Source organism: Osmia lignaria, chromosome 15 (genome assembly GCF_051020975.1).
Source record: "Osmia lignaria lignaria isolate PbOS001 chromosome 15, iyOsmLign1, whole genome shotgun sequence".
Classification (NCBI taxonomy): domain Eukaryota; kingdom Metazoa; phylum Arthropoda; class Insecta; order Hymenoptera; family Megachilidae; genus Osmia; species Osmia lignaria.
Window position 1 is genome coordinate 1,680,821 of NC_135046.1, and position 25,367 is coordinate 1,706,187.

The 25,367-nt window shown below is 43.4% G+C and overlaps 1 protein-coding gene across 6 annotated transcripts in view; it reads right to left on the reverse strand.

Annotated features, from left to right (window-relative positions):
• cut (homeobox protein, cut) overlaps window positions 1-25,367 on the reverse strand; it is a 96,355-nt gene that overhangs the window by 66,670 nt on the left and 4,318 nt on the right. For all 6 annotated transcript variants that reach the window (XM_034315658.2, XM_034315656.2, XM_034315657.2 and 3 more), the window contains exon 2: window positions 23,998-24,807. In XM_034315658.2, the coding sequence (XP_034171549.2) occupies window positions 23,998-24,105 (108 nt within the window). In that variant the 5' untranslated portion in view covers window positions 24,106-24,807. The remainder of the gene's footprint in view (window positions 1-23,997; window positions 24,808-25,367) is intronic.

The window sequence follows — 25,367 nt, forward strand, 5'->3', positions numbered from 1 at the left end:
CTTCATTGTTCAGACTGCTGTTTTTGATGTCGAATAATAAAAAGAGAGCAAAAATGATAGAAGGCATGGATTCTTCGCTATCACTCGGCGTGTTTGCACTTGTATAACCTAGATTAATTAGCGGCACGATGTTTGTATCATCAGTTGGCTTGTTCCTCGGCATTTTCGACGCGTTTAAGTTGAACGCTTACAAAGTTAGAGATTTTGATCGATTTTGGTAGTGAAAATTACTGACGGAAATTAAGTGATCGCAGCTGGTAGTAAGATTCAAGTTACTATTTAATCGGAATGTATCGCTAAGTACCTGAAGAAAACACCAAACTTTTCGCAATCATAAAATTCCACTACTGAAATTTTCAAAATCGTCACAAAGATACAATCGTTTAAAAAGATTTCGAATCGGAGTTAAATAAAGATTTTGTTGAAAATATATTAGTATCCGGTAAGCTTCACACTCGTCAAAGGTTTCGCAATTTGTTTCGAGTCTCTCTGGTTGCTCGTGAAATTAATTGTCCGACTAAACGGCGTTCCTGAAACTCGCCGGCAAAGAAACAGCATAGCACGCTTCAGGATGCTCGGCTGTCGTCACACAGTCCGCTTGGGTAATCGCGCGAAATTCGTTTTACTATGAAAACAATGCGATTCTTTCGTCGGATTCTGCGCAGCTGCGCGGCTAATTGCAAAATGATTATCTCGCAACACGGGCTAGCGAACCGCTAATCCGAGATTGTTAGCTGGCAACACGACGAAAAGCGTCGTGAACGCGAAATGGTTCAATAAAAAATTGTACTGGTACTTTTTATCCGGCCAAAAAATAGCAAATAATTGGTTACGGATAGAAAGAGTGAATTTTTCTTCAAACACTGTAATAGAATCATGCGTGGAATTGGGATTAGTTCGGTTGCATTTGGATTGAGTGACACGAATCTAACGTAAGATTAGGCGATTTTAACATAATATAAATTGTTGCTATATTAACTATGGCAGCAACAACGTCGAAAAGTCAATTGGAAAACGTACATACATCAAGGTATTTGGGTAACGTCATCGAAGCAACGATCATCGAAGGGTGAAACGAGTGAAAGACGAAGCGGAGAAGTTTACGAGAAGAACGTCCGGTAGAAGCTCTCACAGCAGCTCAAAGACTCGAAACATCTGTTTGACATCCCTGTTTGTCAAGGCGTGACTCGGCACTTGTGCCGCATCCACACAAAAGAGATCCATTCCTGTCTTCACGATCATCGTCCTTGCGATCGATCTACGAACTGCGAACCATTCGCGTCCAATTACCCGTGAAAATCGTAAACAATCGCCGACAGATGGCTTGGAAGGTAACTTCTTTTTTTCATGAAACCCAACACTCTATCCACCCTTTTGTTTCTTCCCTTTATATTTCGAGGATGGGTTCGATACAGATTGAATTTTGATAGAGTTACTATCTAGGGAGAGGTAGGGTCGTTACCTTGTTGGAATGGCAACTGAAATTTTAACTTCAAATTTTCTTCATTATCTTGCATTTGATTTTTTTTTATAATCTTATACGAATAGTGTTGATTCTATGCCTATATGAGTTAATAACTCGGTGGCGGTATTAAAAGGCCTTCAATAACTATTACGTGATTGGGAGGGAATTAAGAAGCCACTGTTAAGGGCGGCGAGTGGAATTGAGCGTAATGAAAGGATGGGAAGGTGAGACTGTTTTATGGGGATATCGAAGCTATCCATTACAACACGGCACACCGTGTCTTTGTGTCGGCACACCGACGAGAACGGATTTCCGTTGTGTTCCATTCGCGGGATCACTTGTTGCTGGATCCTGGGTCAAAGGTGCGTTATCACTAACGAATTTTGATTACGTTTAACACTATATGTTTCTGTAGCTAATGGACTATCGTATTGTTCACTCTTAATAATAAATTTAACATAGATTTTGGTTGTATGTTTTTTTGATGATGAAAAGTGTGCGAACGGAGAAAAAGGCTGAGCGACAAAATGGCTGCGAGTCTCCACATGGTAGCTGCGTTAAACATAGCTGTTTTCGTTCTATTTAGAATAACTATAGATTAGATTTAATTGTTATTGAGATGATTATTCCTTAAGTACCAGTCTAATAATAAACTATGGTAGCTAGAGGTTAGAAGATAAATTATTAGTGTTATCCTTTTATAAATAGATTTGAAATATCATATTGATAAAATTCCAAGCAATCTTTCCAAGCTAATAATTTATACTGTAAATTATTATTACTTGGCTTGTAATTTCATTTGTGCTAATAAACTTCTTCTACAAGAAACACCCGTTGTTAGTAAACAATTATTTATTGGCTTTTATTGGAATAAAAACCATGGTGATGTGTATGGTGTCCCAGCAGGAGCTTCATAAAAATATTTTTAGATTCCCGGTTGGGGAGAAAAAAGTTGGGGAACCAGCCACGATCGGAACAAGCAACACGTGCAGTCAATACGTCTCGAAAGATATGAGAATCGAATTTTTCGAAACCGAAAATTGGACCCATGTACAGCACACTTTATGTTTCCTTTTCTTCGTCTATTTCTGAGTTTCTTTAAATAAGGTACAGATGCTTTCTCTCGAAATTGAATTAAATTTCTAATGCTTTCAATTACTGATTTTATTTCTCTCCCGAGGGTTAATGAACTGCTAATGATTTTATACAAATTTTATATATTTTCAATTTCCACAAGAAGAACTGCTGCTACATTTTCGGTTATGTGCAAATTTCAAAAACACCCTGTACAAGTTACCATGTATCGAATGGGGTGTCTTATAATTTTGTCCACCAGTGTATCTCTCGTTGCACGTCGAGAAAACCCGCGGGACAGGTCTCCGCAAGAGAGGGAGGGGGTATATCACGGCAGATATAATATTATATCGAGGGTAGGCGTGGTTAAAAAAGGGGGCGGTGCCGACGATCCTCGCTCCATCTTTCTCTCACCTTTTTCGCTCGATTTTCTCATTCCTCTCCGCCCCCGCCCCAAACGCTGAGACATCGAACTCGGATCGAGTCCAAGACGATCAAAGGAAGGAGGAGGAGGAGGAGGAGGAGAAGGAGAGGATGGAAAGGGTGGGCGGGAGGGAGGGAGGGTAACACGATTCCCTCTCTTCCTCTCCTTTTCTCTGTGTTCCCAGTTTGCCAACGAAGGTATAGCTCTTTCTCTGGCAACTCGCGATCCACGCCGGACAAATACGGGATTCTTGAACGTGGTGGGCCGGAAGGGAACGGGGAACGGAGGGGCTTGGCCAATGATAGCGCGCCGCTTTATCTCGATACGTTTATCGCGACCGTTTTATATCCAGCCGTGAAAGTATTGACCGCGGAGTCGGCTGCTGCCTGCGGCTTCCAAGCACCGCCGTTGGGGGGGGGGCAAGCAAGGATGGTGGGGGGCATCACGCAGGGCACGGAACCGATGAGACTGAAATCGCGAGAGAGACTAGACTGCGGGGATTTCGTGCTGACTTCGGGGAAATGGGGGCTGCTAACACTTTTCCACCGGATCAACTATTCATGATGGATCAACCGACTAATTCGGTCGATAATCATTTATTATTAACATCAAGTTCCTTTTTAAGCAAAGGAATTCAATTAATGTTTGAAATGGTACTTAAATTTAGAAACACAAAGATAATTTTCATTCTCTAAATACTTTTGATTATATGTAAATAGTTAACGATGGAATGGAGAGTAAATAATCGATAAATTAAATTAAATTGCTATTTACTACGTCAGAAACTTGATTAGGAGGTTAGACAATTGCCGTTTGATAGGCACCAAATTGATAACGATTGAGATTTAATAATAAGCTTATTGATTTAATTAGCTATCATCTGGCTGGCGACAAATACGCTGACGACGTTCGATTAACTTAATGGTTCAAATATATATCGTGGTCCAATATAGAACAGTCCCGGACTGATAAAAATTTAATCACCCGATAATTTCGGATCTTTGCAAATTCCTTGTCTTATAGGCATCACCAGACGATATTTTGAGAACATCGATGCCAGTAGTATAATCGATCGACCAACGATCGATGAATGACCATGATCGATGGTTCCATTGTTTGTCTAATCGGACACGTATATATTAAGCCGACGATCGGCTAGGAAACACGTAATTTCGCGTTCTTACCACGGTGTCATCTGGCCGTGGCAGCAGCTTTACGTAACCGCAGGGATTCTGTCACGGTATCTATGCTCGTACTCGTACTACACAATAATGCCATGCCTTTTTTTTATTGTTCGAACGATAAGAACGGCAGATTTCTACGTTGTCTATCGGTATTCTGCCTCGTCGGCGATTAATCGATCGCTCAGCCGATTGTCTACGGCACATATTACACATGCCTCTACCCCTAGCCACCCTGTCACAAGCAATGCCGTGTCTACATTGTTGCGAATTTTTTTGCGGCTGCTGACAATCAGCTTCCTCCCCGTCACGACGGATTTCCGCGTTAAATAGCGGCTTTTCACGCACTTCTATTCTCTTCCTCTTCAACCTGCTTCGTCTCTTTAAAAGTGAAACGAGTCTACCTCGAAGAATATCGTTTTCAATGACTATACTTAGCGAATATAAAAATGAAAACCATTTTCATACAATGCATACAAAGTTGCTACAACATATTGAAAAAAGCATAATATACAAAAAATATTTGAGATAGAATAAAAATTGTATAAAATATCTACCTTCCGATCAGCTCAAAAAAAGTACAAAAATATCCTAATCTGTTTTAGAAACAATAGAAAAAATTAATCTCCTTTTGTTGTTTCTTTAAACGGAAGAGCAACAAAATAATGTAAGAAAAAAAAATGATAAGCCAGAAGAGGGAGAATCAAAGGTAAAATGAAACAAGCAGCGAAACCGAGAAACAATCAAACGGCCGATTAAAGGCGACCAAGTGGTATGTAGCCGGCTATCAATAAATCGAGAAGCCGAACGCGTGATAGTCGCGTTAATCCGGCGCACATCCGGTTGATGGGATTCCGCCCACGGTTTGCCTCGTGCAAACACACTCGGACCCGAGTGTGTACGGGGGGTGAGTTCGATTCCTCTCTTTTTTTTTTTTGCTTCCCCATTCGCAGGGTGGACGAAAGGGGTCAACTACGCCACGTGGTTTCCACGCGTGATACGAGACACGTTGCGTACATACACGACCAACCACACGTTTAACGAACAAAAATCTGAAAGCGATCGTTTGGAGACAAGCAAAGTGTCATTCTGTCGCGAACCGGATTGGATTTTGATCAGAATGTGATATTGTACAATCCGTAGGGTTGGATTTATTCATGGAAATAATCTATTTCGAAATAGTCTATTTCGTTTAGAAAATTCCACATAATTTGTATTATTTTAAAAGGGAATGCAAAATAGTTTAAAAACTATTTGTTATAAGAAATTGTTATGTTAGATAAATATAGAGAATCAATACTTGCTTAAACATTCCTACGAATTTAAAAACAGTAACAAGGATCAATTTAAATAATAGCAAGACGTATATCAACATGCTGGTCATTTCGTTAGTTTCACTCGCGCCCCCCTGGTGGCAGTTGGGCGAACCATCAGTCAGTTCCGGCTGCGACCGCGAACCTAACCACTATATCCCGCTCCATCGAAAAGCGAGAGAACTGAATCAGTCTCTCGTCGCCGCGAATGTAGAATGCCTTATCATTACGAATATCCAGCACCGTGTGTTACGCAATTGCCTTCAGGGGAAAAAACCAGAAGGAAAAAAGGAATGCGATTCCCACGTCTCTAAACGCGACAGACAAATCGGCCAGCAAGAAGGAGGAGAAGTGGAAGGGGGAAGAACGAGGCAACGTCTTCAAGTTCATGGCTGCGTTTAAAACACCATCTGCGAACGGACGTGGCCTGCAAGCGGCCGGAGGGGGCGGCTGCCTGATGCATTCTGACGCGTGATTATGCCACGGAGGTCAGAGAGGATCTATGCCTGACTGCACCTCCGCCATTGCCGGGCCACGATCGCGTGTATCTCCTCAAACGCTGAATAATCTCTGCGTTCCTTCGACTTTTTGGCCTCTCAGGGACTGTCAAAGAACAATAACGCTTCGCCTTGAGACACTGTCACCTGGCTACTATTACAGACAGCACTGGTCGCGGATTAACCACGCGGATCGTAAACGACGCTGCGTGTGGATGTCACGCGTCGCTAGCACGGCGGAAGGTGGTTTACGAGCGCGATGAAACGTGGCAGTTTACAACCGCTTCTTGAAAACATTGCCTTGGTTCGACTGGACTGATATCGGAAAGGACAAGGATGCTATCGTTTCTTGACACCTTCCAATCAATTAGTACAGCAACTTTTCGGACTTTTATCGTTATTTTCTTCCTTGGTGTCCTGTCAGCGTCAGTCTCTCACAGAAGTTCCTCTTTCACACAGGGCTATAAACTACTTAGAACTTTCAGTGAGAAATAAAAATCGCTGGTCCGGCTCGTCAAGATGTGTTCGTGGGCGTAATATCATTCCGTTCCAATTCGTCCCTCAAATTAGCCCTTTTCCCCAGCTATTCTGTTAATCACTCCCCTGCTAAGAAAGAAACAACCGAGGGGCAGCAAAGATGCGGCGAAGAAAGTCGCCGAGGAGTCGAACCGAAAGGGAAATTATTCAAAGTGAAAAAAAAAGAAGGAAATACTTCCGCGGAGCCCTTGACACGGAGGAGCTCAAGTGTGGAAAGCCACTTCAAAGCCACGGGCGCTAATTGGATTTACAACGAGTTAGTCTCTCCATGGACGAAGTTTCGAGTAGCTCCGGAGCAGTGGCGCCCCCACGCGTGTACGTGTTTCTTTTTTTTATGACCGGATGCGTGGTTAAGTCGACCGGCAAGTGAGCCACCATTACTTTTCGCGTTTTCCGAAGAAATCGCCTCGATATACATGAATCATAGACCCTAAAGGGAGGAACATCGAAGGTCTGATGTTGCTTCCTCCATAGGAAATATTAGTCCTTTAAGTCTCTGGTTCACAAACGTGTCAGAGTGTATCATTTTGCAAATGGACACACGTCCATTTAAAGAATCAGCGATCGGAAATTAGAGTAGAACTCTAGCGGGCCGATGGAAGCCTGCGTAGCCTCGAATTGATTTGTCGCGGGTCGCATTCCTCCAGGGGTTTCACACGGGTGGTTTTCACCGCGGCATGTGCTCGCAAACCGTGCCACAAAGGCTGCGCCCGTAAAACACAAAACGTAAAAAGCGAACGGGCCGATATATATTATCGTACGCGGGAGCCATTCAGCCTAAACCAGTTTCTGGGCCAATTCTTTTTTTCCCCAACGCCGCTCTTCTTCTGTCTGACGCTCGATTTACATAGATCTCGTCCTGCCGATCTGCATATCGGGTGTCGTTCGAATTAGGTCCGCTTCCAAGGGGCCACCCCTTGTTTCCCCCTCCCTTGCGACCCATTCTTTCGCGCGGGAAAAGGGGCAACCTCTTCCTGGACGACGCGACTCGTCAGGCGTAGCAGCCTGTGATTGGATGGATTTCAGAATCTCATGGTGGCATAAAAAGCAGTTAAGTCATCATTTCACCGAGTGCCAGGTGGAGAGGGTATAATTTTGCGACCCTTGGGTGCCCGTTAAAAACTGCGACTTCTTGTGTCGGTTACTGGGGTCCATGTTACTCGTCGATCTGTAGGTTATTACTTGTTCGAAGAAGACCTTTGTAATTTTTATTTATCACCTTGATTTCATTGGAAGGAAGGTTATATAGAATAATATTCTCTCTGTGGAAGGATTGTGCCAAAGGTCAGAGCCGAGGAGGTTCTCGGTTCTCGAATCTGTTAGCCAGGTTACCAGATCGTTAAGCAGGTTAGCTCCAAGTCAAATAACGTTAACCCAAATCAATTGGACACAAGCTGGTCGCGGAGCTCCGCTCAGCTCCGCTTCGGCTCAGCTCGGATTCAAACGGTAACGCTAACAATGAGTCCAGGTGATAGGTAATTAGAGCGAGTGTTCGCTCTACGCATCCAAGGTGAGTCTAGTTAATCCTCCCCAGGCCGGTCGTTTACAACCGGAAGCAAGCGGTCTGATTCACATTGGCCGAGTAATATCCACCACTTCTAACCCAGGCCCCGACGACATTGTATCCGTATTCAAAATATACGGGCACACGTGTTGTACTCGGCCGCGTGTTATTTCGAGCGACGCGTTTTCTTCGGGGCTCGACGCGCGTCACTGGCCCTTTTTTCTCCTCGCGGCACTTGTCTTTCCCCTCGGATCGCAGCCACTTCGTTCGTTTTATGCGTTTCGGAAACTGAAAAACAACGTGCCACGAGCACAGATCGACGCTGTCTCCCGGAAGCGAAAGTCACCGCTGTTCGTCGTTAAAGCTAGCCATGCTATCTAAATCCGTTTCGAATTCGAAACGTTTAGGGGCTGATGCGCTAGTAAAATCAATCATTCAAAGTTTTTCCACTGTTCCGAGTCATTTTGGTCGCAGACGTTAATAAATAATCCTGTTTCCGTGATATTTATAGAGGATTACAATTTTCATTCATTTTTCATGGATCGGAATGACCCGTGACCGAGGTGCGAAGCTCGCAAAGATTGCTCGGAAACGAAGAGAAATAAAAAGCTAGTTAGCGAATAGGTGAACTCTTGTTTCACCGAACAAAACAGACAGCCGCTCTCCTCGGTGTGGGATCCCGTTAAGACAGCCGGATGCGGCTTGTTTTCGCGACGTTTTCGCGGCGCCGCTGGCCGCGCCGAAAGTGCAGAAAACCGTGGCCGCGCGAAAATAGCGGTAACTCGGTATAATGCGATGCAGTAGCGGATACGTTGTTACAGTAATGCCTTGGTATCGCGCACGAGTACGCATACGCGTGTCACGAACGTCTCTTTTCGAGCTAGAACAATAGCCCCGGGACGAAGAAACCGCTCCTGTGGTGTGATCGAAGCGTGGCTCATCTGATGACTTTGCGAGATGTCAGAGCAATTAAATCTCCTCTACCGTAGGTGGTAACAGTAAAAGTTCAAGAATATTTTCAAAGCCTATTCTTTACGAGGGCAACCAGACACGCAGGTTGCCTACATAAGGGATAAAACGATAATGCCTAGGGATTTTATTGTTACGCGCGCAAGATATCTTTTGGAACATGGCGTACACCTTGTGGATACACTTTTATATAGAGGACAATTTAGTATTTCCACGTAGAATGTAACAAAGTTCGCCGCTCGCAACCGGAAGCACGGTTCAGGTGTTACTTATATCCCTTATCAGGACGGACCGGTCGTTGCGACCCCATGAGACGGTTTGTGGCTCATTGTCCACGTTCGAAACGAACGGTGCAAGGCCGTATAAATATCGGGCCAGCGTATCGCGTATGCATATCGTTGCCTTCCCTGCGGCTACTCTCTCTTTTTCCATCTTCCTTTTCTTGGACTACACGATGCTTTGTAGTTGCAACATTGAACCACACTCTAGGTGGAGTGTGAACTACTAGTAGAGGCGACGTCAAGAGAAAGATGATAGAGGTTAGGTTGGATTAGGTTAGTTTCATTGATACTCTTATATGTTCATAACATCGCTCAACTTCGATCTCTTTTCAATAGGTTAGTCCAGCTCTGATACTTTCGATTCATTTAAACCATAACTCAATGTGCTGCTATTCACTACCAACCTTCGCAACAGTAGCAATTGGTACGATTGTGCCGGACCTAGCCATGGACAAAGTGGGAAAAAAAGTACCGCTATTGATGAAAGGTAAGTTTGAACGATAATACGAAACTGTTACCAGGCGATTTCAAAGAACTGTAACAATGATGGAGGTAAATCGCTTTAGAATAGTCGAAGTATTAAGGATAAGGTTCTGGAGAACCAAAAATGATAATTTTCTTGAAAAGTATGAAGGTTTGTCCATAATTCAGAATATTAAGAACTAAACAAAGTAACAAATGGTGATACATTAGTTAGAATGGCAAATTCCTGCACTTGATGTATGCTGTACGCCATTTTGTCTCTTTCTTTAGATCTCACGATTAATGCTTATAATTGCAAAAAGAACTTCAAAAATATCTTTTATATCTTTTATACTTTTCAAGGAAACCACTCCTTGAGATTATCTATCACACGGATAGGTATGCAGCGCACATAACCTATAAACTGAAAGATTTATACGTATCTGAACGAAAGGCTAGTGATTTAGACCGTTGAAAGACAAAGAGCTGGGAAAGGTAGATCAAACTGGCATGGATTTCAAGAGTTATCACTCTGTCCATCTGTGGGTCCCGCTAATTTCTCTACACGCCTCGCGCTTCTTTCGTTCCCAACGTTATCATCATCGCTCTTTACGAGCGCATTTGCATCGGCCCGGAACCACTTCTGAGCCGGGCGCAAGGCGTAAGACGAACAGGAAGAAGAAGGAGACGCGAAACAAGAAGGAATAGGACGAAAAAGAAACGAAAGCACCTTGAAGAGGGGGAACGTGCGAATGACGTTGCTTAATAACCCGTATACCGATTCGCGTATGCATGTGTTAGGTCACACGCATCTGCCCGCAACACACGTACAAACGACGAAGGAGTCAACGTGGTTAGTTGAGATACGCGTCGGCTCACCAAGACGTCTGGCGTCGGCGCATAATGCGACCAGCTCAACCGTGCAACGCGCGCACGTAATTTCGTCGATTCTAATTGCGATGAGTTACAATTAGAAAGCGCACTAATTGAAAGCGTTTCGCAATTCGCGATGGCGCAAAAGTTCGCGGATCTTCGCGAGCGGTATGATTTACCGGCTCGACGTGGGATCCATTGTAGCGAGGCCGTGCCTTCACTTCGAACCGCTTTGATTTCGTGATTTGAAAGAAATTTATCACACTTTTCTGTCGAAACGAAGCACAGTTTTCTGTGACAATGACATGCATATAGGGCATGTTAAACAAAATTGCAGAAGCTTTGTCTTTGTTTGCGGCGATATTTAAACAAAGGCAGCAAATGATGATCATCGGAAGTTTTAATTAAGTACGTACATCTTTCTCATGTCGCAAAAAAGAGCTGTAAAATTTTCTTTTACATAATTCAATTTTGTAGTCTGTTCATATTTATATGAAATTTACAACATCACATACTTCCTGGGAATTTTTTCCTCCTTAATTGAGTTATTAATTCTTTGCACTAGTTTTTCATGTTAAACTACTTCTGTAACATGACTCTTCCATTTTATAGTTCCGCATATGTAGAGATTGAGATTGAGATTGAGATCCTGTAATTACTGCTAACATTTATTTGTAACTTTGTAATAAAATATGTATAGTCGACCTTTTATGACATTATTACCTTATCTTTATCTATGGTAAATACGTCAAGAGGAATCTAGAGATCCCTAGAGGAGTCTGCTATAGCAACGTAAAAATTCCTAGATTTGAACCTATCCTGTTAATTCAGTGGACATTCCCATATGAAAATATGAATAATAAAAATCTTCGGTAGTTTAATATTTGAAAAAAATTTGATATTTTTTGGTTTGAAACATGGGAAAAGCTCTTTAAGTTATCAGTTTGGAAACGGTAGTGCTGGTGTATTCGTTTGTATTAAATTAGTTTCTATTCGATTGGTCTCAATGCAACGCTTCCGCAGAGAATCTACCGCGGTGCAGTCACGCACACACGGAACGGGAGAGCCTACTTAAAGGCCCGTACGCAAGTGTATCCGTTTAGTACTCGCCTCTAGTGGCGCACAGACGAACCAACGCTCCGGCGTTATATACAACACATACACCTACGTTACGTACATGAATTCACGTGTGTTACAGTGAATATTACCGACACTGTACTTAGCGCACATTCAAAGACCGATGCACAGATAAGTTCACCGCGTACACCGTAGAAACCCGAGTTACGCCGAGGATCGTTTTGCTTTACGACCGTTTACGTACACTCGGAAGAATTCCGTCCGGTGCGTGCTGTTGCACGTGCACGCCAACCTACAGACACTTTTCTCTTTTTTCCTTTTTCGGGAGTTCCCATAAGTAAGTACTTCAAACTTTCGATCAGACGCCATTGTATCTGTTTGGTGATAACACGTTGGCGGCCATATTACCCTCCTTAGTTGTTCTAAGCTTTGACGTTTGATGTAACGATTGAACGCGTTTAAAAATATCTTTAGATGGAAGTGAAGATAATTAAAATTTGTGTGTATCGATGGGAAACAATTAAAGCTTTCGAAGAGTTTAACCAAAAAGTATACATATATCTGGACAAATGAACGCGGGTAACCGGTGCACGATGTTCCAAATGAAGTAACAATTGTGACGCATGGCTATACCGATTACGAAAGTTTGATATCCCAGGGACTTTTGCGCGCTGCTAACTGTTACCGATTGCAGTAAATTCTGCGAGCGATGCCCACGACGCCACAATAAATTTCCATGAACGCGTACGTTCGTGAATCACGTGCCGCAGCTGCTATTGTCTAGAAAAGAAGAAACTCGCTCTACCGTGACGCGATTGCATGGTGTTTCCGATCAATTTTTTTCATTATATCGCGATTATGTCCTTCCAAATTCTGAGAAATTCGATTTTCTGGAAACAGTGTCGTCGATCATCAACTCACAGATGTCGATAATTACTGTTTTCTTCGCGATTACCATACAATCATTAGGTAATCAACGTTCAATTGAAAAATTATGTACATACACTTAATCCTTGATTTATAGGGAATTCGTATTTCCCAAGACAAACAGTTCAAAATTTCAAGAAACTCTCAAAATATCCCGACATATATTTCTGTATTTAAAAAAAAAGTCCCAAATGAAATTCTGTCCAGCCAGTTGCATTTCCAAAACAACGCTGCTAACCTCAAATCGAATTACACGCAATGCATTTCCGAGTCGGTGTCGCGAATGCTAATTAACGTTTCGCAAGTTTCCGCGACAACGGTGGTGCAGGTGTAATGCGTAAGTGCCTAATGCGCGGAAGTTCGTCGCAGACAGACTCTCGGTTAGAATTGAAGGAACTTTTCGGCGAAACGATAAACCGATTTGCCAGGCCGGCGCTAGTTAGCCAGACACGGGACAGCCATATTCGCGCTTCGGCCATTATCCTGTTTCGGACGCGACTGTAATTAAGCCTGTTTCCGGGGATTAGCGCGAACGTAGATAGGCGCGCGCGCACGTGACCACCTTCTCCGTTCAGGACTGTTCAGTTGTTTTTCTTTTTGATCTTAAGTCAATTACAACCCCCAACAACTATCGGATGGAATAGTTTCACGAACAAATAGTTCGTTCAGACGATTCAATCCGGTTTTCACTATTTTTTTCAACTACGAGTTGTGCCTTCAAGGATCGATGAGATTTTTCAACATTACTGTTGATAATTCAAGCGTTAATTTAATATCAGAAACGTAAAAAGAATGACCAACTACGAAAGCGTTAAGGTCATAAAAGTCTCGCCACTATTATAGTGGCCAGATTTCCCACGTGCCACTGGGTTGCCAGCATTTCCTAGCAGCGGGTGGCTAAACTGAACCCGGTGCATCAAGTCTACGCCAGTGGTTTCCATGAACGGGTCCCCGATAGAAGGACGGTCGGACCTTGAAATGGGCATCAGGGCAACAACGTATATCGATTTATGAGCGTGTTCTTCCTCATTAGGAGGATCGGTCAAATTCGTAGGTGCTCTTTTGACGCGGTCGCAGCAGTGCGATCCGGTCCTAAAGTGGTGACGCAACGGTCGAACGAGACCCCAATAGGTCGAGATGAGAGCCATTGTATGGCAATCTTATAATTTAGACAATCACCGATCAATTGAATGGGCCTTTACTACTGCTATACATGCAGCGCCCGTACACCGGCGAGAGTGAATGATGAATGAATGAAGGGACAAGACCGAATGAATGGACAGATAGTTGGCTCCGCTTAAACGTTCGTAAATAACCGGCCGCTTCATTCAATTACTTTCAATCGCTTCGAGCCAATAGATACAATTTAGAAAAAAAAAGAAGAAAGGAAAACGAGAGACTTCGAGCTGGACCGCGATGCGAGACCCGCGGCAAGACCCGCACTCGTACCCCACCATTCGCCTACACAGTGTCCTGCTCTTCCATGGTTTTCTTATTAATACATTTATAGAGCTTTGTAAGTTGAAAATTAATTAATGCCATTATTGCAAAAATCACGAATGGTAAATTAGAAAATTGGAAACTTAAAAACATTCTTACTGGATTCAGAAAATTTTCCTTCAATTTTCTCGATAAAAGAAATATATTGAACTTTCCCAAGGTTCCAAGAGAACGATGCATTTTCTTAGCTTCAAGTCAGCCAATGGTTCGTTAATGACGCGGTTGATCGGTGTAATTTTCTCTGAGCCGGGACTTTCGATCAAATTATCTTATCGACGTTGTCCGCGCCGGTGGATTGCGTATTTACACGGACGTCGGTTCGCATTTATACCAACGTGGCATCGGTGAAAATATCGTACAGGAATAAAAGTTCGAATAATTTATTCGAACGGTAACGCGTCGCTGCAAAAAGGAAATAATTCTTTGCCGAATCCTGTTAATTGTCAACGAAACACACCCTACTTGGCGTGAAATTCTTATGCACCTCCTTTCTTCTTTTTTTTTTGTAGCGACATGTATTGTCACGGAGAAAAACACTTTGCAGGGAACATGCAGGTTTTTTAACACTCTCATAAATCCTTGACATCGTAAAACCTACTTTTTGATACCTGCAAAGAATTTTTTTCGGATCTTTTATGCTGGATACAGCTAAAAATAAATTGTTTCTTTCTTTTTGCATCGAGTGCGAGCAAACTGGATAATAAAGAAATTATTTACACGGTTTTCTTCTTATTTTGGTATTGGATTTTGAATCATTTTCCCGCCAAAAATTGACGATTTCATAATTTTACAAAAAAGACACACGCCCCAGCGTTTCTCTTTTTATAATTGCTCGCCAGATGTCGTATTCGTGAAGAAAAAGTCACCCTCGTTTAGAGGGGTAGGTAGGTGATAATTAGAAAAGTCTCGAGCACGTGATTCTGCCGCGTGGCTGGTTACTGAAAGAAATCTGTGGAAAAAAATCGGAAAGGCAAACGAAACGAGTCGTTGCGCTGACTTAATGGACGACGATTGGTACAGTTGGCCTTAGACGCCTTTCATACGGCCACGAGACTTGCAACACGTCACTTCCGGATGAATTTACATGCGTAAAACGAGATGGTCGGGGTCTCGATTGTCGATAGCGAATTTCCTTTTCCATTGCTCTACGTTGCATCGAATCTATTCAACAATCATCGATTTTTCTTTTTACCCTTTGTTTTTTGAAAATTTTTAGAAATTTACTATTATGTATCCCTTTAAATTTGAATTAAAAGACTGTTTTAACAAAGATTTTTAGATCCAACAGACAGAGAATAAAACGTTTCCTTTTTCATTTTTGAGCTTATTTTAAATACCTCGAGTGGAGCATTACAATTGCTAATCAATTTGGGAATACTAATTGGATGACAATTTACAAAATACTCCGATGGTTATCGGGAATATAAATCAAAGACAAGGAAATTTCATTTTAACCATCATCGAATAATTAAATACCAATAAAAAGCGGAACCTCGAAATCGTTATAAAGGTAGGATAAAGTCGGTTGAGCGAATATCGTGGACCCTTGACTGTTCGAGGTAGAAGGAGCAAAATACATATGCATTTGCGAGAGATATATCGTATGCGCATCGATAAGATTGCTTTCGTAGGTCAAAGGATCGCGAAGCCCTCGAGATTGATAGATCGAAACCGAGTACGCTGGCAAGTGGACTCGAAACGAATCGAGGGATGTTGGCTGGCTGGTTGCTATCAGAACCAAGAGGAAAGCTGGGCGTTTGCCCGCGACCAACTTCCGGCTGCTTATCAAATGCTCTTCCGTTCGAACGTTCGTTTCGGGAATTGAATTGTAGACTGGTCACGACTGATTCCACGAATATCTATTTATTTCCCTTGCACCGTTCGAAATACTCTTAAACATTCCTTTCTTTCTTCTCACCGAACCGATTAATCATGATATATCTCTTCATTATTCTACCATAAATGTTAATTATATGGGAATGTTCAATTTCTATCATTCGATCCATTTTTGGACGTCTCTCTCATTCGATCCTTTCATTCGCCTTTCTTTCTTTATACCGTTGATTTAGCCCGTTCCTTTGAATCCTTTTTATTCCTCCCATTTTCCTTCGGGGCTCTCCTCTCTCCTCCGCTCCCGGCTCATTGTTGCTCCGCCTTTCGTTCGTACGTCGAATAACAGCTATTGAAAATCGTTGATTCATGAATAGTCATCGTATCGCCAATTAGCGAGTCGGATGAATATTCACGGGTGCGACGGACCGTCTATCGTTCACCTATACGCGCTTTGTCACGCGATAACGCTACTCTCCGCACGCTCGTACTCTGCTAAGCGTTCGAACGCGGCCCGCCAACGGAGAAATAAATCAGAATGACGGATTAATCGGTTCGGTTCCCCTACTCGTGCATATTTCGATCGATGACTGCAAATAATCAACGCTGATGGTGAAACAGGAGGATGAAAGGAAAAAAAAAGCAATTTCATTTGCGACCTAATTTAAAAGACCCCATCAAGGGAAGGTTCATTCATTATTCTTTCTTTCCAGTATTCGATTATATTAAATTTGTAGAAGTGATCACCAATGACCCCCAGTGGCAGTCAACGCGTTAAACGCATCTTTCTATCTGTATAATAAACAAGCGGAAAATAAGATCTAGAAACAAAGAGGAACAGATCCTGGAGGATGGAAGAAGGTACCAAAAGAGGACAGAGAGTGGCTCATACCTAAGGCACGTTTACATCTGTTGATTATAGCAATATCGTGCAAATTATGATTCCCAGGTAATTGCTCGCGCTCACTGCGCACCCTAGGTCATTCTTTTCTCTCTCTCTCTCTCTCTCTCTCTCTCTCTCTCTCTTTCGTCTTTGCAATATTTCCCTCTCTCTTTCGCCGATAATCACGCGAAGTAGCCACGGATGCAGTAATCGCACATGTCGAACATAAATTCGTGCGTGCAGCGCGCGCTTGCGTCGGTAGAAAGCGACGCTGTGCAACAACGCAGACGTGGTGCCACCCCCGCGACGCCCTGCAACGCTTGGCTCAATTACCCGTCATCGGCATTGGTCATCGACGATGACAAAGGAAACGACGCGTTCGCTGTTCATCGGGTCATTTAAGTCACTCATCGACTCGACTGTGTCTTTTGATTTTTTTTAGAATGCATCGACTATTCAGAATATTCAAAATACCTCTTTTGACGAGAACATTTCGAAACTTTGAACATCGATGATTAAGGAAAAGAGCAAAAAGAAATTTTTGGAAAAATATGAATCTTATATCTTATCAATAAGATAAAAATTCAGTCTGAGAATTGTAATAAAAATATCTATTAAAAAACAATTTTATCGATTGAAAGATAAAACCTGAACGAATGGGAATAATCGAAATCCAACAAATGAAGGCGCATCTGACGGAGGGGCGTCATTCCTTCAAATCGAAGTTTATTTAGCCTGGGTTTACGGCTCACTCCGGATTCACTTAAGCTCGAATCGCCGCAGGAATCGCAGCGATGTCGTCCCATGCGATTCGGAATTTTGGAACGGTTCCAAGCGACCTTTGAATAGTCTCCGAAGGCAAGGAACGACCAAAGGGAGGAGGAGGTGAACGTTAGCGATCGAAGACCGGCCCGCGGAAAAATTTACGACGACAATAAACTTCGTCCACCGTGCGGGGAACAGGATTATAAAAAAAAAAAAGGAAAAATCAAGAGGAAACCGACGAATTGCACGACGAGGGCGCCACACAATTATCCAAGACGTTTATCGAAACTTTTCGCTATCGAATTCAGCCCCTGTTCGTGGCCGATCATGGCGTATTTCGATGACGAATTGAGACTGATAAATTATGCTATTGTCGACAAAATGAGGAGCTCATTGTGACATAGAGTGGGTGGTGTGTTAAATACAGGAAAGTGAGGTCATTGCTACTGGTTATGGATGATTAATGAAACCTGATATGCAAATGTATAATTTTTTGAAAAAATAAAGTATAAATGGAAAGAAAATTATGACGATTAGATTATTTAAAGAAATATTTAGTATAGAGTGTTTCAAAGTTAATAATATCCCAGATTCTGCAAACATTTTATGTTCCCTCCAAATCACTAATTTTAAACAAAAAATGGTACAGCTTAATGTATAAGCATCGATATTCAGATGAATCCACGAAAAATGTCAATTTTTCAGTCACTGAAATACATGTAGAAACATCGTCCTCAGTCGACAAAAATGAGTATAAAAGATAAAAAAAAAAGAAAAACAAATGGAAAACAATCCCGTGATGCTCAATTTTCGATTCTTCGTTCCAACGAATATCGGGTACAATAGCTGGCAAGCTACCCCTTCGAACAGAGGGGGATGATGGTTGTCCTGGCAAATATTTCCGAATGGTGGTGGTGCGTTCGCGTGGCCAGCGCATCTGTTGCACGCACACGCGTGCCAATTTGCGATTCCTGGCTTGAAATTAGCGACACGTAGCCGGCGACCCTCGTGCCTACACCCTGCTAAGGGGTCACGCGTGATAATTAAACGGGGTGCCACGAGAAATTCCTAACTTCCGGTAAATTCTTGGAAACAGATAACATTTAAGAATTTTGGATGAACTAAAAAAGATACCACTAAATACGTAACAAGTGATTTTGTTTGTTAATCGAGAAACAAAAATAAATCCACGTTCGACCAAAATTATGTTGCCAGGTTTTCACGAAACAACAGCTTTCGCGTTGAGATTCGAGAAAAATAACCGTAAATCAATGGGACAAATCAGCAAGCGGCGTTATTTCTCTTCGATAAAAAAGAATTTACAATTTTCAACCGATTAGATTTCTTTTTTATTTTCCACCAAACTCTATCGCAAGCTTTGATAATAAATTTTCCAACATTTTCTCCCTGTGAAAATGATCAGAAGTCGCTGATAGAGAAAAAGGTATAACATAAGCCTACATAATAATCATCACAATGATCAGAATCATTAAGCGAAGCGATGAAAGATGGAGGGAAACGTTTGTTGATGTCTGCGTTCGATGCCATTAGCCGTCATTCGCACGGTGAAAACACACGCCCAAGATTTCCCTGGCTCACGAAGAAATTTTCTTTTTTCCACCGAGCGAACGGCTGCAGAATTCTCGGAAACGCTCATTAAGGACCGTGCACGAGACTCGCATTTCGCGATGCGTGTATCCCGATATTTTTAGAGTGTGGGTGAATCACTGTTTGGCGGGAGAGCTCACCGGCTCCGACAGTTAAACCGCCGATTTCAGAAATAACGACCAAGGAAATTAATAACCTCTCGTTGTATCGCGACAACACGCTGGACAATCGGTTTTCCTTCTCGCCTTATTTTTTCCTCCAAGGATGGGTCAATGAACCTTGAAGAATGATCAACTGCTCTAAATTTTTAACGTATGCGCTCGTGGACCCTTGATTTCAGAATTACAGCTAATATTTTATGCCTAACTTTACCTGAACCTAAAGGTTTTATTGCGTCAACTGTAATCCTCAAAGGGGTGGACGACGAAAACATCTGTATTACGTGAACCCTAAAGACCACCATAGTTCCATCCCCTGTTCCTTCGAACCGAACAGATTCTCGCGATGTTCGACACTGGTCGCGTCATTTTAATAAGGCAAACATACACGCGGCTTTGCTGCACCTGCGCTCGACTCTAGTTGCCTGCCGGCAGCTCGTAAAACGGCTGAACCTCGGAGGTCTAGACCAGCCCTGGACTAGACCAACGAGACGACGCATCCGAAATAACCCTCTATATTCTATTTCGAGGCCGACACGCCGCGCGATACAGTTTCTCGTGTCAGTAGAATACGGCAATGATTCCCCCCTATTGGCCCGTTTTCCTGCACCTAATCATTTCCCACCGACTTTGCTCCCTTAAACCTTTCTTCGATGAATTTCACTTTTGGAATTAGTGTACACTATCTAACGATACTTGGTCATAAAAAATCAGTAGATCTTGCCAAAATTTCAATGTGCTTATCTACTCTAACTCCAATGGTCCTATGGCACTTATGGTTTCATAGGGATCCTAAGTTTCTACATAGAGCATGCACTGAGAACCTTATTTTTGAAGAACTAAATATTATTGTAAATAATTCTTTGTCAGTGGAAACTGTCAAAGTCTCAACATACTTAATACTCTATGGGGTGTATGGCTTTACAGGTTTTCTATATACCTGTGGCATTCATGCACTATGATCTTCCTTCATTTAGTAAATCATATCGAACTGACTATACTTAACGCTACTCTTTTGCCAAAAGTCATTCTTTGCCAGTGAAATCTGTCAAAGTCCAATATTTATCCATCGCAACCCCTAACTTCTCCCATCCAATAGTAAGCTACAATCATATGTTATTTATTTCTAAAAGTTTAATTCTACTTAATTCTATTTCTCAATGTGTTCATCGCTCATTATAGTCCCGAAATCCTATGCTATTCCATAATTTTGCATTTAACAGCGATGATACGCTATGAGAGACTGCAATGTTGTTCCACCGAAAGTTCATCAAACGTCTAGGAGCGGGTTGCTCATCTCGCCGGCTGCGAGCACGCGTGACTCACGTCTAACAGCTTTGTATCCGCGTCTCGGCAAGTGTCGCCGCCACACGGGAATCTCGGGAACCGTGTCGGGGATCCCCCTACTGCCTGTCGAATCGCGTGGTTCCTGGAGGGGTTCAGGCTAAGGAGCACGATGCGAAGCGGCGGCAGGGGAAGTGGAGTCATGGCAAAACTTTTGTCCATTCACGGTCGACACGCTCCTAATTGGGAGTACGCTTCGTGGTCTCGTTCCACGCGCACGGCCGCTCCGTGGAAACGCGACCGGACGCGACTGTCTCCTCTCGAAATTTTCTGCCCTACCGTACGCGCGCGGACTCTTCCTCTTTGGCTAATGATTTTGTCGTTCGAGCGAGTTTTCCGATGCATGCCTCTCCATACAAACGTGAATCACCATTCGCTCCCGACGGGTTTTCTGTTTGAAAATCGGCAAACGTCCGACGTGACCTCGCTTTTGGATCCCCCGTAAATCAATCTTACTGAGACGGGCATATTTTTGCCCGACTGACGGACGGTCAACCAAGGATTTCTTAACGTACCCGTCGATTCCGGATTCGTTGTTGATCCATCCCGTGATTACATATGATTTCTAGGTTTATGCCGATCGAACAATTGCTTGACCAAATTATTTGACGAATGATGAGTTTGGAGCATTTTTTAATTGACAGATGTAAAGGTAAGCCGATCAGTGGCATTGGAAGGATTACCATGTATGGTGGAGTTAATGAACTGCAGTTACCTTTGCTTGACCCTGAGGAGTGTGCTCCTATATGATCTTCAAGGACAATTATGGATAAAATATTTAATAAGATCTCTGTGTTTTTTTTTTTTTTAAAGTGAGGACAATTGAAGGAAATTGAAGTTCTGTTTGACTCTACAAGATTCAATCTTGAATTTTATTGTGTTCTGCAAGAATAGTTTCTAGATTCTGGGAATAACCTTCCAAAGAATTGAAATTTTGTCTGTCCTTCGAATCAAGTCCATTGTACCCCGATTTCACAAAGAATTTCTCAATTGCACTGTTGCGTAGTAATCCTTAAAACACTGTTCCCATTCCTTAAAGGACCTTACATTGAACGACTTGTAATTTGTCCGACCAAATATCCTTGCTAGTAATTTAACCAAGAATGCTTGTATTTGGCAACAAATATTCGAAATTTTATCTGATCATGGATTATATCGCATCAGTGTACTTGTCAAAGACAATAACATTTACCAAAGTATTGCTCTACCAAGTTATTTGAAATTTTGCTTGACTATGGATCAACCCGCTCCAAAACATTCACCAAAGAATTTTGTCCAACCTTTAATAAAATATTGACTTATTAAAACAGCCGGAATTTTACCGAATCAGACTAACATACTTATTTAAGAATTTCTATGTCGTGGTGCTCGAGATTTTGTTTGACAATCAATCAAGTGACAGTAAAACATGCAGCAAAGAATCACTCTACCAAATTATTTGAAATTTTGCCTGACCGTCGAATAAATCACGTTGAAATAATTAATAAGAGCTCCTCTGTCGTGTTACTTTAACTTTTGTTTGATCATCGATCAAATGACACTAGAATATTCACTAAAGAATTTCAGTACAGAATTTTCAATATTTTCCTTGACCATTAATCAAATAGCACTACATTATTCACCAAAGAATTAATTTATTAAATTACCCAAAATTTTGCCTGACCCGATCATGGATTAAATGATACTAGAACGTTCAGTAAAGTATCGTTTGATCTTTTTCGATGAAGCTAGCGAGCGTCAAGGCGTCACGTTAGAAAATCAAAATATATCCCAACCGTTTCACGACGGCACACACACGAATTCTATTGTCCTGGCATTCGGCGTTTTCACTTTCCATCGAAACGTGTCAGCGGGTTATACACGCTTCATCGATCCTCTCGGTAAGCGAGCATTCTACACCAAACGCGTCTATCGCGATTACGGGTGTCCGAGTGAATTAAGTTGGTAAAGGGGACGCGAGGAAAAGCTTCGGCCAATAATTGTCTTCGCGTTTCGCAAATTCGACGATGAAAATTTTGCGCTGCACGGGAGGATCCGGGCCGGAAATTCGCCCCGATGGATCTTCCGTTTTCCGGCGCTTAGGGTCACGTTCCGGTGTCATTAACCCGCGCCCTAATCAATAGACATAATTATCAAACTATGCGCCATTTAATAGTCCCCGACCCGGTCAACTCATAATCCCATGCTGACAGGGGACAAGTTCGCACGTTATGACCCGAAAACAGCTTTTCTTACAGCATGTTTGTAAGATGCTCTTATAAATAACAAATGTTAATTTTACGTGAAAATTAGCTACAGCACGGTTCGATAGTTTGGAGCACTAGTTTTGGCATTTTGCAATTTTATTTAAAAATGATATCGCAAACTTGCTTTAGCATGTTTTGTTAATCGTAAACAATTCTTTGGATGGTAAGCAAAAGCTTCTACGTCTCGTGTGAGAAATATACCTAGTCAGGAAATAGTAGAAGACGCAGAGCTGTCAAGTTTAGACCCGTGTCTTATGACTCGCTGAAAGCGTAGGTAAACAAATAACTACATTTCTTCGCAACAGACGAATACGATAAGGGATTGGAAAAATTTTCCTTGTCAAAGACGAACACACTTTGGAGAGTTGAAATTTAAAGCCTACACAAGTTGTTCACTCACGAAAACTAGAAGAACCGATGATTCGTCACTTATTTATAGAAATGGACATTTATCTACTCGATAGAGCCCATAACACAATTCGTTCACAGAGAAGAATTACTATTATTCAATCACGATATCGACACGTTCTAATCTTAATCTAATTGATCGGATGTTGATCGATTTTCACAGTAAGAAGATCAGGTTGTCAACCACTGTATATGGGCCACGTTGTGGCAAGTCGGTCAAGCCGACCCTTAAATCGGCGAACTATCCACGGAACAGCAAGTGTCGGGGAAACTTCGCCACCCTCGCACCCTCGTTGAAACTCGGGGTTCGGCCAAGTGGCCGAGAGTATCTGACCAGCAATTAGTAAGCGAAAGACTCACGGAACGTGGGGTTCGATTAGTTAAGTTACGTGAACTATCGAAAATCACCACCATTCGATAATCGTGCGGAGGATATTTTATGAATTTTCACAACACTTCACCTCACGGCCACTTATGGTTTTCCGAGTCACAGTGTGCACATATCTATATGGTTCTCCACGCTCCACTAGCTTCCGGAAGCTACAAGTGTCCGCGGTCTTTCCCACGCGGTGATACGACGCGACGACGAGGGTGTCAGGGTGACGATAGAATCTCATCCGCGAACACTTGGAGTTTAGAAAATCACATGGTTGTCGTGTAATCTGACTTACCTGTTGCCAGAACTGGGCTAGCAGGTATATACGCTCCTTCTTGAACAGCCAGTCCATGGACTGCATGGCCTGAATGTCGAGCGAATTGGCCTCCGCAGAGGCCTGCATGCTGGCCAGTGCCGGCGTGTTCAGGCTGGCTAGAACGGGCTGCTGGAGCACGGACGCGTTGCTGCTGGCTAGCAGATTCGCGTGGTACACGGACGGTGCATCCTCCGAACCGCCAGTAGCCAGTAATTGGGCCCCGATTGGCGCTGAAGGCCCCTGGAGGCCCAGTGACGAAGCCACTTTGACGGCTTCGAGCTTCTCCGCCGGGCCCAAAACCGTTCCCCTTCGTTTGCCGGTGCCGTCGACGCCACCCGGGGCACACGCCTCGGCCGGCGGGCCCGTCGCAACCGTCTCTTCCTGTTCCTTGGTCCCGGACACTGTCCCGGAACACACTGGACCGTTTATCACTACACACTGGTCCCACCGTCACACGTAATCGCACAATGTCCTGAGTTCACCAAAGTCATCGGCGAGTGATTGTTGTCGGATCGGCACACCGACTCGACTGTCCGAACCTCTTTATCGGGACGGTCGTCAGGTTGCCCGTGGTTCTAGCATCACACCAACACTCACGCGGTAAAAAGATACCGAGGATACACGCACTGCACGCGGTCACACTTCACTAGCTCCGGCTTTTTCCCTCGCCTCGCCTCGCCGCGCCTCGCCTCGTTTCGTTTCGTTCCGTTTCGGCTCCGTTCGGCTCGGCTGACCTCAGGAAGAGAGTACGAGACCCGTCCTAGCAGGCTCCTAACCTGAAACTAAGAGCTACCGAACGACCGATGCGATGTCTGGAGGAGGTGCAGAGCCACTGGTGGGGAGCGGGCGGAGCCTGATCGGCGTGGTGGGAGCCGGCCGGCCCACCGGTCGGCCAATCCCTTGCCCCAGCCTCCCCCCACTACCCGTCGCGGCTGTTGGATTCAGAGGAGAGCGTCGCTGTAGAGGGGAGAATCTGCGCGGAGAAGGGAGACGCCGCGGAAAGGACCGGAGGCTGGCTAGGTGGTCCCTACCAGAACGGATCTCATATTTTCAGCTCCCCGACCGCCCTTTTCTCCAACCCCTGCCGATCGTCGGTTCCCTTCTTCTTTTTCTCCCGGTATCTCCCTCCTCTTTGTATCTATATTTCTTATTTTCACCCCCACCACCACCCGCCACGCAGACAGTAACCCTTCGATTGCTCGTTGGTGACTGCGAGCAGCCTTTGTTGCAAGCGCCGTTACGATTTTCAGACATTTCGAAGGAGAACGAGGTGCGATTGAGTTTCGAAGGGGTTACTGACAACACGGCACCGGGCTTTTTCGGAACCGCAGCTCCACACCGACGCTCTG